The sequence below is a fragment of the Pteronotus mesoamericanus genome, unplaced genomic scaffold (genome assembly GCF_021234165.1).
Source record: "Pteronotus mesoamericanus isolate MK-2021 breed Mesoamerican mustached bat unplaced genomic scaffold, CSHL_Meso_final contig_105, whole genome shotgun sequence".
In the NCBI taxonomy this organism is placed as follows: Eukaryota; Metazoa; Chordata; class Mammalia; order Chiroptera; family Mormoopidae; genus Pteronotus; species Pteronotus mesoamericanus.
Window position 1 is genome coordinate 14,189,797 of NW_026555006.1, and position 18,086 is coordinate 14,207,882.

Sequence of the window (18,086 nt, forward strand, 5' to 3'; positions counted from 1 at the left end):
GATGTTACTTTGACAGAAAATTATTATGGATGCAAGCAGAGAAATGAGCATCGTCAGACAATGTTTGTGATAGGGAAAACCGAAGAAGATGGTTTGGAAATACACATCAAAAATCTTTAAATATACTTATTCTTTTATGAAGAAATTTTGTTTCTAGTTCTCTATTCTATGGAAAAATTAAGACTGTAAATATAGACCCAAGGATATTAATCTCAGTGCTGTTCACAATAGATAAAAATGTCGAATACTGGAAGACTGATGGTGGATATTACAGTAATTCTTACATAGAATAGTACGCAGCCATGAAAAATAATGGTGTTTAATTATATTGACATAGAAAAAAGCTTAGAAAATATACTTTAAAAGGTAGGCAATGAAGCTGTAAACTACAGAATATCATTTAAAATTTTTTGTGAGGTGAAATTCACGTAACATATTAAAGTGAACAGTTCGGTGACTCTTCAGTATTCACTTTCTTGGTCAACTGCATCTCTGTCGAGTTGCAGAGCATTTTCATTAGCCCAAGAGGAAACCTATACCCATTATGCAGTCGCTTCCCATTCCCTCCTTCCTCATCTGTATCTGTCTCTATGATTTACTTATTCTTGGCATTCCGTATAAATGGAATCATACAATATGGGATCTTTTGTGTCTCCCTTCTTTCCCTTAGCTTAATGCTTGAAGGTTCATCTGCCTTGTAGCAGTACTTTATTCCTTTTTATGGCTGAATAATATTTCATTGTATGTATATGCAACGATTTGTCTATTCATTGGTAGATGAGCATTAGGATTGTTTCCATTCTTTGGCTATTGGGAATGGAGCTGCTATGGACAGGTATACTGCAGAATCATTTTAGTGATACAAGTATCTACTGGCAGAGAATAAATTCAGGAATATTAGCAGTCATTATCTCGGGGTTACAGATGAATCTCTTTATATAATTAAGAGCATGGGGCTTGAGAAAATTAATCAGACAAGACTATTTCTTCATATGTAAAATGAGAAAAATACAATGTTAAATAAAACTGGATTATTGTGAAGAGTAAATAAAATATATGTAGAGTACTTAGAATTATGCGGGGGCACGGTGTGAGCACATAGTAAAAAAATACAGAGTATTTTAAAAATACTTTGGTATTTTTTACATTTATTTAAAATAGTTTTTCTAATGGAATATTAGTGTTAAGCAAGTTCTTTCTTTAACCCCTGCCTGTATTTGCACGCTACACACTTAAGATACATGTTCCTCCTTGCTGATAGTCATTTGGGCTGGTGCCAGTCAAAGGCTGCCTAATTGTTTGATCTGATAACATCACTTTGACTAAGAATAGTTCTATAATACAAATTTCCTTATAAGTTTCAATTAAAATGATATTCCACTAGCGTGTTCTCTAGCCCTCTGCTCTTCTCTCAGTTTATACTGGGTTTCAGCATTGCTTTATATGTTGCATATGCAACCACCCAGGTGGCACCTTAGGAACTGTACAAATGGAACAGAGGGGCGAGTGACAGGCACTGGCTTCCTCGCACACACACCTAGGAAAATTCTTTGCGATGAGGTATTTCCAAAAATATAAAATTCCCTCCGGAATGTCTCCTTATACTCCCTACAATATCTCAAATTTTATTTTTCATTGTAAACTAAAACTTTTTCCCCAAGTGTGCACAGGAGAAGGGTTGCGGTCCGGAGCAGGGGGCCTCCGGGTTTGGGGTGACTGAATTTGCGCTTGCAGTCCCAGCGCGGGAACTTCGAGGGGAGGTGCGCTGTCCCGTGGGGAGACCGCGCGGGGACCAGCGCCTGGGATTCGCGTCCCCCTGGGAGGCGGCCGGCGCGGGGCCGCATCCCCAGAGCCCCAACCTCAAAGTTCACCGAGGCCCAGAGGCGAGGGGGAGCTGGCCCGTCTGCCCGCCCGCACAGGTGTCTCGGGGCCCCGTGGGCGGCCGCGAGGGGCGGGAGCGGCCCGGGCGCCGGGGCCGGGGGCCCGAAGGGGAGGTGCCCGCGAGGTGGTTCTCGGCTCCTCCTCGGCGCTCAGGTTTCCGCTCCCGCCCGCCGGCTGCTGGCTGCGGCGCCGCCTCCCCCTCCCCCTCCCCCTCCCCGCGCCTGGGCCCACTCTGCGGCCTCTGCCCGCCTCGCCCCCGCCCGGGCCTCCTCCCGCTTTCTCTCTCCGCTTCCCCTCGAGCCTCCGGAGGAGCCCGCAGCCAGCCGCGGGGCGCCGGGAAGATGGCGGCGGCGGCGGGAGGCGGCGGCGGCGAGGGGGGCGCGGGCCTGGGCGGTGCGGCGGGGTCGGGGCCGGGGTCGGGGCTGCTCGGGCCGGGCCCCTCGGCGGAGACGTGCGAGGACGCCCGCGGCCCCGCGCCCGCGGCGCTGCACCCGGAGGAGGTCGCCGCGCGGCTGCAGCGGATGCGCCGGGAGCTGAGTAACCGCAGGAAAATCCTGGTTAAAAACCTGCCCCAGGACAGCAACTGCCAGGTACGGGACGGGGCGAGGAGGCGACGCGTCCCAGGGGCAGCGGGACGGGGCTCCGGGGAGAAGCTGCCCCCGAGGTGCCCAGGCGGCTTCCCGGAGCCTTGGAGCGGTGGGGAATGGAGAGGGTCGGTGCAGAGTTACGAGAACGGTCTGTAGTTTTCGCCCCCCAACCTGGGTGTCTGAGCTTGAGGGCACCCTGGAAGGGTGGCAGAGTAGGAAACTGAGGCTCCGAGAAACGATGCGGCTTCTCCAAGGTCACCGGAGTCGGGGGCGTCTGCCTCCAAGTCTGGCCCGCTCTCTCCTCCTCCTATGGCCCCTTGGGTGTGTGTTGGGGGGAGGGGTCAGGGAACAAGTAGGCGAAGGAGAGCGGAGCTCGGCTTCGGAGCGCCGAGTCTTTGGGAGCGCCGTGAGAGGGTCGGGGGGTCCCGCCCGGGGTCCCTGGGAGTTGGCCGAGCCGTGGGGGCGGGGGGCGGGCTCGCGGGAGAGCTGGCAGTGAGTTTTCCTACGGCTGAAGCACTTGACCAAGTTTGTATGAAACAACTCTGCCCCTTCAGTTTGCTAAGGCCCTGGAATAAGGAGGTTATCACTCCGCCTTGGGGAGCCTTGCAGTCGTTTTCCGCACGCCAAGTACTGGAGGATTTATCCCTCAGCGACTCGGAGGAAGCTTAAAGATAGGCAACTGTGTGTCTTTGATCCAAATTAACTGTTGCTTTAAGGTTAGAAGATCTGCATTTAACTGCCCTCCGCCCCCACCCCCATTGCCGAGGTTATATATTCATTGTATTTAGAAAAGCAAGAGTATAGAGAGAAGCGAAAAGTGGGGGAATTGAAATCACCCATATTTCTCATACTTAAATATAACCATTGTTAGCATGGGACAATATCCTCTCTTTTCCTGTGCCTACATTTACCTATGTATTTTTGTTTTACTAAAAGAGACAGAGAGATCTGATCTCTGATTCTTCAGGGTTTCTTAATTGTCTGTATTTCACATGTAACTTGAATTTATGTATTTGTGTGGATGGGAGGGTGGGCTGTCCTGGAAATTGCAGATTTTAGCCAGTTCGTGCAGTTCTCCTTTAACGGGGGGGCATGGAATTCCAGGTGGCTTGGCTATTGATAATTGCAGCGCAGTTCTTCCATGATCCATAAAAGGAGACTCGTGCCTTATTACTATGTAATTAGACCTTCTGTAGCCACTCACAATAAATGTGAGCATATAACCTTAGAACCCATGTACATGAGGGGCCATTTTGTTTCAAAAAGCAATGTACAGAAGTATGTGTCAGCCTTGTGTGTTATCCCTCTTTCAAATCTATCATTGCCCACTTCCCATCAGGCAGGTTATGTTTTGTGATGCTACCTATAGGGACACCTGTAATGGAGCAATTTCATAGAAGCAACTTTCCGCGCCCCATGCAAATAGAGGAGAGCAAGGGAGCTCAGAAAGAGGGAGGTTTGGAAGAGACAGATGGCATTTTTAAAAAAGCAAATTGAAGAAATAGCAGCTGTGTGTGTAGATAATCTAGGAGAAGAGAGATGGAGACGAGTCTTGATTTCCTTTGTAGAATGGCGTCTATTTTTGTCACACTTTCTTGCATTCTGAAAATATTTAAACCTCAAAGTTCTGTGTAGCCTTGCTTTGTGGTTGGTATCTATTGCCCTTCTCAAGAGACATGAAAAAATAGATCAAAGCGTCTAATAAAAGGAACAATTTTAATTACCTGGTGTCCGTGATGGAGGGAGGTTTTACAAGGATTAGTACACTGGTTTGTATTTTTGAGATATTCGTTCTCTATTATGAAATTATGTTTAGACTAAATCTCAGGATTTTCTCTAAGGTGGCAAGCATAAACTACGGACTAAAATTGGTATAAGATTCGTATGTCTAGATGAGTCTTTTACTGCTTCGTATTTTACATTTTTATGTTAAGTTAAAGTCGTGTGCCATATTTTTTTTGAGAGCTGAAGCTTTGTCGTCTAAAAGCCACACACACACACACACACACAAAAAAGTTGTTAGGACCTAGAGACTTGTCCAGACTTGTCCTAGCATTTTCTTCTATAATGATTTTTATATTCATAATAAGATGTTTTTAATATTTCTCATATGTAGTTTTAAAATCTAAACATAAATGTTTGATTATAAATAACATTTGTTTGAGAAGTGTTTATTTTTCCATCATCTTTTGAACTTGTACCTTTCCTAGCTTTCTGATCACAATCATACTATAACTATCAGTGATCTGTGTTATGTAAAAAAGTAGAGTGGACCAAAGTATTCTAATTTCTAAAAGCACGTCTTTTCTTTAGATTCTCCAGATTGAGGATTGCTATTTTTATTGGTTCAGTAAAGTTAATATTTATTTCATCTACTTTTTCTCAAGTTGCAATATTTTCATGAATGTATTCTGCAAGGATTTTGCTATTTTATCTTTTTTCTTCACAATTCTAATGTCTCTTTTTTCTTAGTGGCTGCATTTTACTGTAACTTATAATGACGGTTTAACTTTAATTTTGTTTTGTGCCTTTTATTTCAGCCAGTATCATTTGACTAAACTACATGGTTACTTCTTATGAATTACTAATAAGGTTTTTAAAAAGTTACTACTTTTTTGTTTAGCTATAAATAGTCAGGTATTTTAAATACTCAGGTTTTTGATCTTCTCTAGAAGAGTCTGTGTGTATTCATTCATTTATTCTAGAATATCACTTTAAGGATCAAAGCCATTCCTAACTCTGGTTCTCATACTTTATAGTTATGTCTCCAGAAAAGCTACAATGGTAACCGATTTTGTAGGAGCCCAATAATTTTTTTAACTTTTTGGAAATATGGGTATTATCTCTATTAAACATAGTTCTTTTAAAAATCTTACTCAAATATTGTTTAATTTTTCATGTGACAGGTTTACAATAGCATCTCACAACTTTACACCTATGATTACAAGGCACACTGGAAGTATTATTTTTAAGTGAGAGCTTTGAAAGGTACATATATCAATGCCTTACAAATACTAGCTCTAAAAAAAAAAGGACACCTTTATACTAATAAGTTCTCAAAAGCTGTCTCTTTGAATAGTGACCGTCCTGTCTGGCCAGCCTCCTTTGCTTGCTTGAATCCTCCTGGACCTCTGTGGTTTTGTAGCCTCAACTTTGCTTCATGTCCTTTTCATCTCTTAAACAGGCTATTACAAATTTTCTGTTTTGTTATTTACCCTCACTATTGTCCTGTCTCTTAGATTTTAGCCTGTCCTGCTCACTGTTTCCCTTAAGAGAGCTTCTCAAAGCTCTAATCTGATGTCACTCTCCAACTTTAAAAAAACAAACAAAAAATCCTTTGACTCCACATTCCTGGCACTGCTTTTCAAACTTTCCTCAAATTGTTCATCAGTTTGTCTCTTTTCCTCAAATTTTAAGGAATAGTGAACCTGAATTAGCTTTCTATAAGAATGAAATTGCTTTGAAGCTTCATATTCTATCTGAAAAAAATCATAATTTTATGTTCAAGTAAAACTGTACTTAATATAAAAAGAGTGACTTAAACGTGTTTAACTTCCCTCTGTATTTTTTTCATAAACTTGACACTATGGAAGATGCATTATATTTAACCTATAGTTTTTTATACTCCTGTGTTACTGTGAAGCACTCAGAACTCAATTCGGAAAGCGTGACATGATAGGATGGAAATCTAAGATTGTAAGGAATTTGTAGCTTGGCCCCTGCCTATATTTTTACTCATTTCTTATTAGTTCTTCATTGGATTCTACTGTGGTTTTATAAGATACCTAGATCCCCAAGTCCTTCATACCTCTATGATTTCGATATTTATAGTTGTGTCTTTGAATGTTAGTGTTTTGGAATGAAATTATAGTGATTAGTTAATTGTGAAAAATACTTATAATTATTATAATTATAGTGAATAATGGCAATGTTGTAAACATTGGTATTTACTCAGAATAGCCATTGTGTATGTAAGTTATCTTTTGCAACTCTGAATTTAGAATTATAGTTAGTTAAGGTAATGCCCTAATACTTGTTTTTTATTGCATTTCTATAAATTGTTTACTTTTATGGTTAATCTTGTGTTTCAATAGCATTGTTATTGGGGTTTCAGAATGGAGAAAACAGTGGTATTTCCTAAATCATTTGAATTCACTCATGTTTTTTTCTTACATGTTGCATGTATATATGTGTTTTGTTTTTGTTGTGTTTACTTTAAAATCTAAAAGATTTTATTGGTTAATTAGGGAAAAAAGTGTGGAGTGCTTAGGGCTAATAGCCAGGATGAGTAATAGAAGAAACATTCTATTGTCTCACTCTGTGCATTATTAACTTTCATTTCAGAGTAGTCTATTATAGTAGTTAATTGAGAAGCTTAATGATCAATTCATAGAGGCACATTTGAAAGCATAGTATTATCAACCAAGCACTTTTTAGAATAACAAACCACCAAATGTAGGAATCTGGTTGCTTTTCTTTTTAAAAGCTACCTGTTCCCATTTTTCTTTTATAGTTCAGATAACAATTGAATGTTCTCAAATGCTTTGTGTTCTTTAACTGGGGTTGAATATTATATATTATTTGTTTTGTCTAACAGTGTATTCAGTAATATAGCCTCTTTTTAAAGGAGGACTATTACCACTTTCCTGACGATACTGGGATGTTTTCACACTTTGAAATTATTCTTTTTTTTTTTTCATCGAGAATGCCATTTTGTTTACTTCCAGAAGTTACTTTTCTTAGTGTCACTTATACTACTTAAAAATTATGTATTATATTTTCTCTTCTAATGTAGTTAATCAGAATTGAATATGGGTTCTACTTCTTTCCATGTATTTTAATAACCTATTTCCAAGGTAGCAAGGATGCTGAGAGGTGCTAGGGGAATATCCTTCTCGATTGCTGTGACACCAGGGGCTCTGTAGGTTTTTAGTCGTGGCAGAAATTCTTGAAGTGTTTCATGCTTGTTCTCAACTCTAAAAGCCTTCCAGGAAGGGAGCACTTTGTGGTTAGCATCTTGATGCTAGGTGTGTTAACAGGCAGTCCAAAGAAGTCTCAGGTGATTTATAGACCGTTTCCTAGTGCTTACAAATTATTTTTGGACTTGCAACATGTTTTCCCATAGAAAGAATATGGTGGGCGGCATTTAGTTTTGGCAGCTAGCATTTTAACCTCTATTTAGGCTGTGGTGCTTCTGAAGTGTCAGATTACTCGAAATAGTGCAATAACGTCTAATCAGCTTTGTGCCGTAGGAGAGGCTCTCCCAGCTTCAAATCATGGATGGGTGCACCTGTGTCTTGTGTCAGATGCTCAAGGAGGAGCTGTATTTAGGGAATTGCTCTTTAAATAAACAAGATTCAGAAGATCAGGGAAGCATTAAATGAGATCAGCTCTGATGGAGGGCTGTTCTGCAAAAGGGGTCCCCATCACTAACCTCCGGAGTTTGTCTCTTAATTCTTACATTCCCTGCCTTATAGCTAGTAGCCCATATGGGCTTCCAGGGCTGATTTCTTACCTGTGGGCAAAAGGTTTATTGCTTAGCTGTACTTAGCCTAGGTGAAGCAGGCAAATGAAGAAATGTAAATAAAGAAAACAAAATTGTCTAAATTTTAGGAGTGTAAAATTGTTTACCAGGGACTTTGCCTCTGTTTGTATTTTGTTTGCTTAAAGAGGCAATTGCTTTACTCTGAGGGGACCAGGTGCAGAGAGGGGTACTAAGTGGGAAGTGGGAAGACTGACCAGCTAGAACACTTGTCTACAATGTATATATCTTGCCTCATAATTATCTGCAGTGGATCATCCTCAGTTCCTTTGCTGGGTATCTTCCATTTGTGCCTCCAGATCTATCTGTGCCCTTCTTACCGGTTCTGTGTCCTGGGGGACTAACCTGTACTAGGGATTGCACTAACGAGGCTTTCTTACCCTCTGGTTTCTAGTTGCATTTGGCCCGATCCGCTAGTGGGACATCAGGGGGCGGAGGAGAGAGTGAGAGTGGAGCATTCATGCCCCCAGCTCCCTTTCCACAGGTTCCTGTGACGTGGCTGGGTGCTCTCTCAGAGGGCATGCCCGGTTTCTTTCCAGTGGCGCTTTCCATGCAACTAAAGCTTTTCGTCTTGCTGTAATCATTCCCCTTGCCGCCTCAGGCCTAGGGGGCTGTAGGGGACTGTCGCTCGTAATAGTATTTTTCCCCAAACCTTCGTAGATAGTCTCTAAAAAATTCTCTCCTATTACTTTGTTTTTGAGTGTGCCATCTGTTTCTTGCTGAGACAGATACTGTTGCCTACTCAGCCTCTGCGTTTGTCCTCCTGTTTTTCCTAACAGCACCCAGATTTTCCTTTGAGGACCTCCTCCTCCCTCATTATTTAGCAACTAAATGATTTGTGTGGGTTTGATCCTTCTCCCCATCTGTAGGGGTGACATAAATGAACAAACAAGATTTTTCCCTTCTGTCATTGGAATTGGTTAAAAGATGGGCGGTAGCCTGGCACTGAGCCAGTGCATACATGGTAGCCCTTTGGCCATACTGATGGTTTCAGCCTGGTGTTAACAGAGAAGCCCGGGACTTCAGTTTGGCTGCCAGAGTAAGTGATTCTCTTTCTTCCCACTGCAAATGAGTGCAGAGACACACCGCCCTGGTTGCAGTTGGCAGTCTGAGGACAGAGTAGACATCCACAGGAGGACTGACCTGGGAGGGGGTAGGCAAAGTAGGGAAGCTGGGGTGGAATCTGGATCAAACTATATTTGAAGCTTACCCTACCTTTGGATTTCTTAGTTATGAAAGCCACTAGATTCCCTTTACTGTTTTATTAATTTCAAATTGGGTCTTACGTTACTACCAACCCATAGGATCCTAACTAATACAGACTTTTAATTAAAAAACAAGTATCAGTATTGGAAATGTGGGTAGAGGACATTTCATCTAATGCTTTTGCTTAATATATGAATTCAGTTTACAGAGTCCTCATCATATGAATTCTAACATGTTTTAACACCTTTAATTTCAAAGAAATCACTGCTTTGTAAGGTGTTCTCCATCTTCAGACAGCCTTCTTTGTTATAAATTGCTTATTTATGTTGAATATGTAAAATTTGTTTCTCTGAAATTTTGATTCCTTGATTCAGTTTCTCTTTCAATAATACAGAGAATTTATGGTAGTTTCTTTTTTGACTTATAACTTAAGTCCCTTCAAACCACTAGTTTATAGGAAATGAGTCCAAGTTCCCTAACCATCTTATTGGGTGGGCCAAAAAGTTCCTTTCCTCTTCTTCCATAAGACAGCTCTAATAGTGCTTAGTTATCTTTAATTTTATTTGAAACAATTTTGTTAGATTGTATTGTGTGACAGCTGTCCTATCAGTGTGCATTAAAAAATAACCAAAATTGGTCAATTTTTGTGTAGCCACTTTAATATTGAAGATGGAAGAAAATCAGCAACATTTTCAGCATATTATGCTTTATTATTTTAAGAAAGGTAAAAATGCAACTGAGATGCAAAAAAAAAAAAAAGACTTGTGCAGTTGTGTGGAGAAGGTTCTGTGACTGATTGAACATGTCAAAAGTGGTTTGTGATGTTTTGTGCTGGGGATTTCTCATTGGACCATGCTCCACGGTCGGGTAGACCAGTTGAATTTGATAGTGATCAAATCGAGACATTAATTGAGAGCAGTCAACGTTACACCACAGGGAAGATAGCCAACATACTCAAAATACCCACATCAATAAAGTTACTGGTGAAAATGAACAATGCGTCTTTTATTTTACAGAAAAAACACACAGACTTTTTAGCTAATCCAATATCATTATTCATTATTGTATTTTGCATATGCACAACTGGAAACCCACTTTTGCCCCACCCTGTATTTTTCTCTGAATATATACCACTGTCACTTTGTCATTGCATCTCTTAAAATGTGGCACCAAAATTGAGCATGGTTGTCTAGGTGAGATCTCCCAGTAAACCCTCAGCCAGAACAAATTTCTTTCTTCTGGATAGTTATATAAAAAAAAAATAACCTCTGTTTATTGGGTCCCTACTGTTGCCAGGCACTGTTTGTTGTACTTTGTTTATATCATATTTAATCTTCATTTCAAGGCTGTGAGATCACAATTTTTTATTTCCATTTTATTGACAGATAAACAGATGCAAAATTAATGTCAGGATATTTGTCCAGGGTCACTCAGCTGACTAGTGGTAGAGCAGAGAAGAAGTAACATCTGATTCCAGAGTTCATATCTTACTCTACACTGCATTTCCAATATAGACACCTATTGTGTTTCAAAAGACAGTGATTATATAATTAACTTTGTATCATCAGTGTTAAACCTAGAACCTGACACATTGTTTCAGGGGAAATGTAAAACAGAAGGGGATGCTCACCTTTTTGTTCTGAAATGCTGTACTTCTATTCATTTTGTCTGACAAAGCTCTAGGGATTGGTTAGTACAATGAACAAATTTTGTATTGTGAGGCTCTGTTCTTTTTTTGAGAGTAAAGTTACTTGGTTCACTTTACAATTATTCAGTCACTGTTTATGGCTTATGAGTAAATTGAAAGCTCTAAAGCCCTCTCTCTCTTAAAAAAACACACTAATATTCATAAGCATATAAAATTTTGCTTATAATTTTAAGGGATTATGGAACTCTTGTAATTTACCCCTGATCTCACTGGGGATTGTAGACCAGGTGGAAAAGCACATTCCAGATCAATGTAATTTTCATCATGTTGTTGGGACTTCGCCTGTGTATGGACTGCTTGAGCAGATCTGAAGCTGCTTCTTGAGAAGAGTTTTATCAAAAACTGCTGTGGGCAGTTTGAGGCAAAGGTGGGACCATCTTCCACTGGGCAAGAATGTAAACTAGCCTCCTTAATATGCTTTCTTAAAAAGTCAGCTCTGTTGCTCCATGTTTGATGTAAAAGTTCCTTGTTCTCTGGACCCCCAGCACACTGTGCCTGGAACAAAACAGACACGCAAAAAAGTTTTCCCTAAGAGCTTTACAAGGGATTATGTTTACTATTTCCTCCTTAATGTTTATTAAAAGTCAAAGATTGATGCAAGGAGTGTTTCTTGTTGCAACATATCAAGACTATTATTCATTCTGTTATTCAGTGTTCTTCACAATAAATATTTATTGCTATGAAAAAAGTTTTGTTTGTTATACTTGTGAGTCCCTAACTCATTGAGCCCCAAAACTTGTTTTTCTAGGCATTTGGTGCTTAATTTTGTGCTTATTTATCATCATAAATAGATTTGTGAACTTATTTCCCCTCTTCCCTGTGCTTGTACATTTTATTTGTGTGTTTGAAGCTTTCTGTTAAATGTTTATTACCACCTGAATGCCAAAAGAGCATTAGAATTCATTGAATTTGTTTAGCCTGTATTTGTATGCGTAGCTTTGCCTCCCTTCCTGCTACCCCCCCACTCCCAGCCTCAGTGCACCCCACCCCCACATCACGCCACCCCATCGCCCCAGCTACCAAGTTTTTCTCTCTCTCCTCACCCACTACTTTGATTATCTGCTCTTGGTTCCCAGCTTGCTTTTACTTCCTGGACTTTGGATCTTTTATTACCTGCGAGTTTAACTGCTTGCTTTTGATTCCAGATTAGTCTCCAATTCTCTGACCTTATTCCTGGTGGTTTTTTTTGCCACCTGACCTGTAGTGAAGTAGCAGCAACAAACAAGAACACATGGGGTTTCAAATTTTGAAATAATCTAAGCCTACAGAAAAACTGTTAGTACAGTACAGCCATTCTGAGAAACATGTCATAAGGCAATTTCATCATCTTGCAAGCATCATAAGAGTGCACTTCCACAAACCTAAGTGATAGAGCCTCCTACACACCTAGACCGTCTGGTATGGCCTAATGCTCCTAGGCCACAGGCATGTACAGCGTCTCACTGTACAGATTAATCAAGCGCAATAGAAAAATGGTACAATTAAGAGCATAGTAAACACGTGCTGTATAAGGCTGCTGCAGGTGTAACATGGCATACTGTTCTACTGCAAACTTCTTTTATAGGTAGAAAGAGTACTCTCTAAAATAATGATAAAAAGTATAGTAACTACAAAAACCAGTAACAGTTGTTTATTATTGTTATCAGATACTGTGTACTGTACACATAACCCTGGCATTGCGGTGCATTTGTTTGCACCAGCATTACCACAAATGTAAGGTTAATGCGAAGCGCTGTTATGTTAGAATGGCTACAGTGTCATGACATGATAGGAATTTTTCAGTTATAATCTTAGGGGACCACTGTCATGTATGTGGTCCTTCATTGACAGAAACATCATGATGTGGTACAGGACTGTACAGTACAAAGAACTTTTTTCCTGAACGGTTTGAGACTAGCACTGACCTGATGGTCTACCACCCTGAGTATTTATTGTCCATTTCCTACAAATTAGGACATTCTCCAGTGTAACCTGTATTACTGTCATGAAAGTCAAAATACTTCAGTCTAATCCTCCGATTGTGCTTAAGTTTTGCCATTTGTCCCATTGATATCTTTTTTAAAAACTAAATGTCTTTTTTAAAAAAAAAATTTACTTATTTTTAGAGAGAGGGCAAGAGAGGAAGAAAGGGAGAGAGAAACGTTGATTGGCCGCCCAGGCCTGGGACTGAACCCCAAACCCAGACATGTGCCCTGACCAGGGATTGCCCTGGCGACCTTTGAGTTTGCGGGACCATGCGCCACCCACTGAGCCGCCCCAGTCAGGGCCCACTGATATCTTTTATAGTGGAAGGAACGGGTTCAGAATCATGTATTGCACTCTGTTGTCATGTCTCTTTAGTTGTCTTCAGCCTGGGATAACTCCTCAGTCTTTCCTTCACTTTTATGACCTTGATCCTTTTGAAGATTACAGGCCACTCTGTAGAGTCTTCAGTTTGGATTCATCTGATATTTCTTCGTGATTAGATTCAAGGTGGGTAGCTTTGGCAGGAATATCATAGGGGGTTACGTTTTAGATTTGTCTCATTGTTGATAGAGCTAACTTTGATCATTTTGATTGACTTTTATTAAAGCAGTACCTGCCAAGCCCTGGCTGGTAAGGCTCAGTTGGTCGGAGTGTCAACTCAATGCACCAATGGGTTGCAGGTTCCATCCCTGGTCAGGGCAAAAGCCTATGTTGTAGGTTTGATCCCTGGTTGAGGGGAGGGGGCGTTGTGTACAGGAGGAAACCAGTTGATGCTTCTCCCTCTCATATCTATCTACCTCTCTCCCCACCCCCTTCCCATCTCCTCCTTCTCTATCTTCCCCACTTCCCTTCCCTTCCCCACTCTCTAATTAATTAACTACGTAGTACCCACCAGGCTTCTCCTGGCAAAGTTTTTTCCTTTGTAAATAATAAGGTTTTTGAGGGGAGACACTTTAATTAAGACTGTAAATATTCTGTTTGCCTTCAAGTGTTCAATTTATTCATTTATTTATATAAAAAATATGCTCATGGTTTCCCATGTTTTATGGGTTATACTCCATTACTATGAGTGTTTTGATGCCCAAATGTTTTACACTTAGGCAGTGAGAGCTTCTTCAAGGCTCCTAGACCATCTTCTTAAACTTGTTTTTGACAAGATGTTGTAGCTTATTTTCTACTTTGTGCTTTTCAGCCTTGGAATCTGCTATTTCATGAAGGTGACTGTTAAAGACTGAATGTTTGTGTTTCCCCAAATTCATGTGTTAAAGCCCTAACTCCCAGGGTGGCTATATTTGGAGATGGAGACTCTATGGAAGTAACCAAATGAGGTTATAAGAGTAAAGCCCTGATCAGATAGAATTAGTGTCCTTACAAGAAAAGACAACAGAGAATGAACTCTCTGCCCTGTGTCTTAGCTCTCCCCTCACCTCCACATGCACAAGCATTGGGGAAAGGCCATTTACAAGCCAGGAAGAGAGACCTCACTAGAAACCAAGTCAAACAGAACTTTGATCTTGGAATTTTAGCTTACAGAACTCAGAGAAAACAAGTTTGCAGTGTTTAAGTCCCTCAATCTATGGTATTTTGTTACGGCAGCCAAAATCTGGGAGCTAGATGTAACTCATGGCCATTGAGATGCCACAGCTCTCGGGTCCGTATAGTAGACAATGCTAGAGAATATATAAATATACACAAGTATGCACATATGTCTACCTCCCTACCTATCAAAAGTAATGCATTCACATTGATACCTCAAGTTACAGTCTAACACTGAAGAGTTCATCCTAGTTTTCTCCCATTCCATATTTGTTACTCTGTTTTATGTCAGTGAGTAACCTGCTATTTGTTAACCTTGGTACATTAACTTATTTGAACAATCCCCCTGTATGTAACAAGTTCCCCATCACCACTGCAGATGGCTGCCCCTCCCCCATGCAGGCACCAACCTCGTACAACATAGGCTCCACCCTCCTGTCCTGAGCTGCTCCCCTGGCCAGAGGCCTTCTCACATTGCCTGAGTCCTGAAACTCTGTGCCTGGGCTCTTCTCTGTGCAGGTGTCCTTCTCACTTTGCTTGAGCTCTGAAAGCTGAGATAGTAAATGAGATATTTTGTGTAAAGTGTGTAAGTAACAGTAAATGGTTCTATTATTCGTGATAGTTGTGGTAGGCAGAATTTTAAAAATTCCCCCAGCATTCCTTATCCTTATGAATGTGACAGGGATTCATGTGTGTAATTGTTATGTTACATAACAAAAAGGGATTCTTTTTTTCCAGATGTAATTAAGGTTACTAATCAATTGACTTGAGTTACCAAAGAGAGGTTCTGTAGGCTCAGTCCAGCCTTACAGGCCCTTTAAAAGCAGATAATTTTCTCAGGCCAGCAGCAGAAAGAGGAATCAAATAGTTTGAAGCACAAGAAGGTTGTGATAACCTGACACTGGGTTTGAACATAAAGTGGGCCATGTACAAAGACTTTAGGGCAGTCTCTATGAGCTGAAAGTGGTCCCCAGCTCACAGGCGCAAGAAAACAGGGACTTCAGTCCTGCAACCACCAGGAATTCTGCAATAGTACTTCAGTGAGTGGCAATGTAGTTTTCCTTCGAGCCTCTATATAAGGATGCGGCCTTCACTAATGCCTTGGTTTTGGCCTTGAGAGACCCTAAGCAGAGAACCCTTTGAGCCTGCCTGGACTTTCCACTTACAGAATTGAGAGATAGTAAATGGGTGTTGTTTTAAGAAGTTTAATTTGTGCTAATTTGTTGCACCGGACTAGAAAACTAATAACGTAGTGCAGCCAGGTGATATTTGAAGGAAAAAAAAAACCATTTTGTGCATCAGAGGCGGCGAGATTGTGATTTACATACAGTTATATTCTTTGGGAAGGACAGTTATCTAACTCTGTCTCCTGAAGACTGAAGTGCTCTATTTGGGGACATTTGCAAGCAAAAAGTATTCAAGGAGAACCTCTTATTGCTAGATATATAATATTAATTAATTAGAGGCATGTAAATTTTTTTGTTTAAAAAACTGAGCTATGCATTAGGTTAGCGTAAAGAAGATATATATATTTTTTTAATTGATGAGAGAGAGACAGACAGATATCAATCAGTTGCCTCCTTTACATGCCCCAGCCAGGGATTGAACCTAAAACCTAGGTATGTGCACTGACTGGGAATCAAACCTGCAACCTTTTGTGTACAGGGTGATGCTCCAACCTACAGAACCACCCAGTCCAGGAAAAAACGTATGTTTTCAGTTCTTAAGCACTTTAAACATATGCTGGTTTATGTTAAGATTATAAAATAATCTAAGGAAAAAAAATAATGCTGCATTGGAGTTGATAAAGGCAATCTGGGCCATGCATTTATCAAATATTAAAGGTCTGCTTTTCACTAGATGATGTGCTAGATATGGGAGACCTGATCATGAATAAAGCAGATATGTGGCATTTGCTATTGCTAAGCCTACAATCTAGTGAAGATAACAGGTATATAAGCAGTTAAAATACGGATCATAGGTGCAATAAGTGTGGTGAGGAAAGTAAAAAAATGCTGTTGAAGCACAAGGGAAACATCTAGTCTATACTTGAGAGATTCAGAAAGGCTTCTTAGAGAAACTCATTTAAGCTGAATCTCAGGGGAGAGAAGGTAGCTAGGGCAAGGAAGGGAAAGAGAGAAGTACAGAATATTTGTGGTGGTAGTAACAACACATACCCAGTCCTAAAGAGAAGGAAAAGTGCCCCAGCTGGTGTGGCTCAGTGGATTGAGTATCAGCCTGTGAACCAAAGGGTCACGTGTTCAATTCCCAGTCAGAGCACATGCCTGGATTGTGGGCCAGGTCCCCAGTAGAGGGTGTGTGAGAGGCAACCACATCTTGGATGTTTCTCTCACTCTCCCCTTCCTGTCTCTCTAAAAATAAATAAATAAATAAAATCTTTAAAAAAAAAAAAAAAGAAAGCATGACTACATTCATTGTGGCTAAGGCATGGAGTTTGAGAGGGATAGTTCGGTATAAGGCTGGCACGGGAAGCAGGACCAGATGATTATAAGTTTGTAAGCCATATTAGGGAGTTTGGACTTCATTTTAGTGGAAATGAGGATTCACTGAAATATTTAAACAAGGGAATGATGCAATCAGATTTCTAGCTGTCAAAAATTAAAATATGTTGTTTTTGTTTTTATCTCAAACACTTTTTTTCCCCTCTGATCCCCTTTCTGAGGTTAGGAGGTCAGTGATGCAATAAGCTTTAGGAATGTGATGGGAATGGATATTTCATAGATTTTATTTTTGATTTGGTGATACTTCAGACACAGTATCGTGCAGCAGTTCACTATGTTTGCTCTGGAGTCTGTTGATCTGGTTTTGACTCCCAGAGCCATCACATATTGCGCAAGTCACTTAGCTTTTCTAGGCTTCAATATCCTTTTCTTAAAAATCTGGTTATTAAAATTTGGTTTTAAAATCCAGCTCATCAGGTTGTTAGGATTAAATAGGAATAATGTGTATATAAAGTACCTGGGATAAAGTAAGCACTCAGTAAATTATTATTGTTATACTGCTAATAAAAAAGCTGAAAGTTTTATGAAATTTTTTGAGGCCAAGTGAAAATGTTGCCCTGGGAAAAAGTTGGTATTCAAATGAACTTTCCAGCAAAGCAGCTGCATCAAAAGCTGTTAGAAATTTAGCCAAGTTAAAATTGACACCACATTTACTCAGTTAATATCATGAAAAGTATTATGTGATAAAGCCCTTTGTTGGGCCCCTAATAAGTATTATCTATCGTGGAACATCCAAATGCAGTTCCAGGCAGGCAACAGCATATGCAAGTTTGGGGCCTAGGAGAGAGGTTGGAGGTGGAAATAAGAATTTGGTAACCACTGGAATGAAGGTGGGGCTTAAATCATCTCAATCGATGCAGAAAAAGCACTTGATAAAATTTAACACCTATTCATAATAAAATTGAACACTATTCATAATAAAAACTTAACAACAAACAGAAATAGGAGGAGACTTCCTCAAAGTTAATGATTATCTAGAAGAACCACAAGCAGTCGTATTGTAGGGACCAAAAATATTAATACTTTCCCCCCCCCACCTTTCTAAGTTATTCTAGCTGGGCTAATAATCAGCCTAACAGGCAGGTAAACAAGAGAAAATCAAATTTTTAATACATGTGCATGGGGAATTCACAGAGATG

At 40.4% G+C, this 18,086-nt stretch overlaps 1 protein-coding gene across 3 annotated transcripts in view; it reads left to right on the forward strand.

Moving 5' to 3' along the window:
* The first annotated feature begins 2,080 nt into the window (after positions 1–2,080).
* The window catches only part of RAVER2 (ribonucleoprotein, PTB binding 2), an 84,642-nt gene continuing 68,636 nt past the window's right edge, over positions 2,081–18,086 (forward strand). For 2 of the 3 annotated variants that reach the window (XM_054574197.1, XM_054574191.1), the window contains exon 1: positions 2,145–2,471. In XM_054574197.1, the coding sequence (XP_054430172.1) occupies positions 2,223–2,471 (249 nt within the window). In that variant the 5' untranslated portion in view covers positions 2,145–2,222. Of the gene's footprint in view, positions 2,472–18,086 lie in introns of all 3 variants that reach the window. The other variant, XM_054574202.1, reaches the window with a different exon arrangement.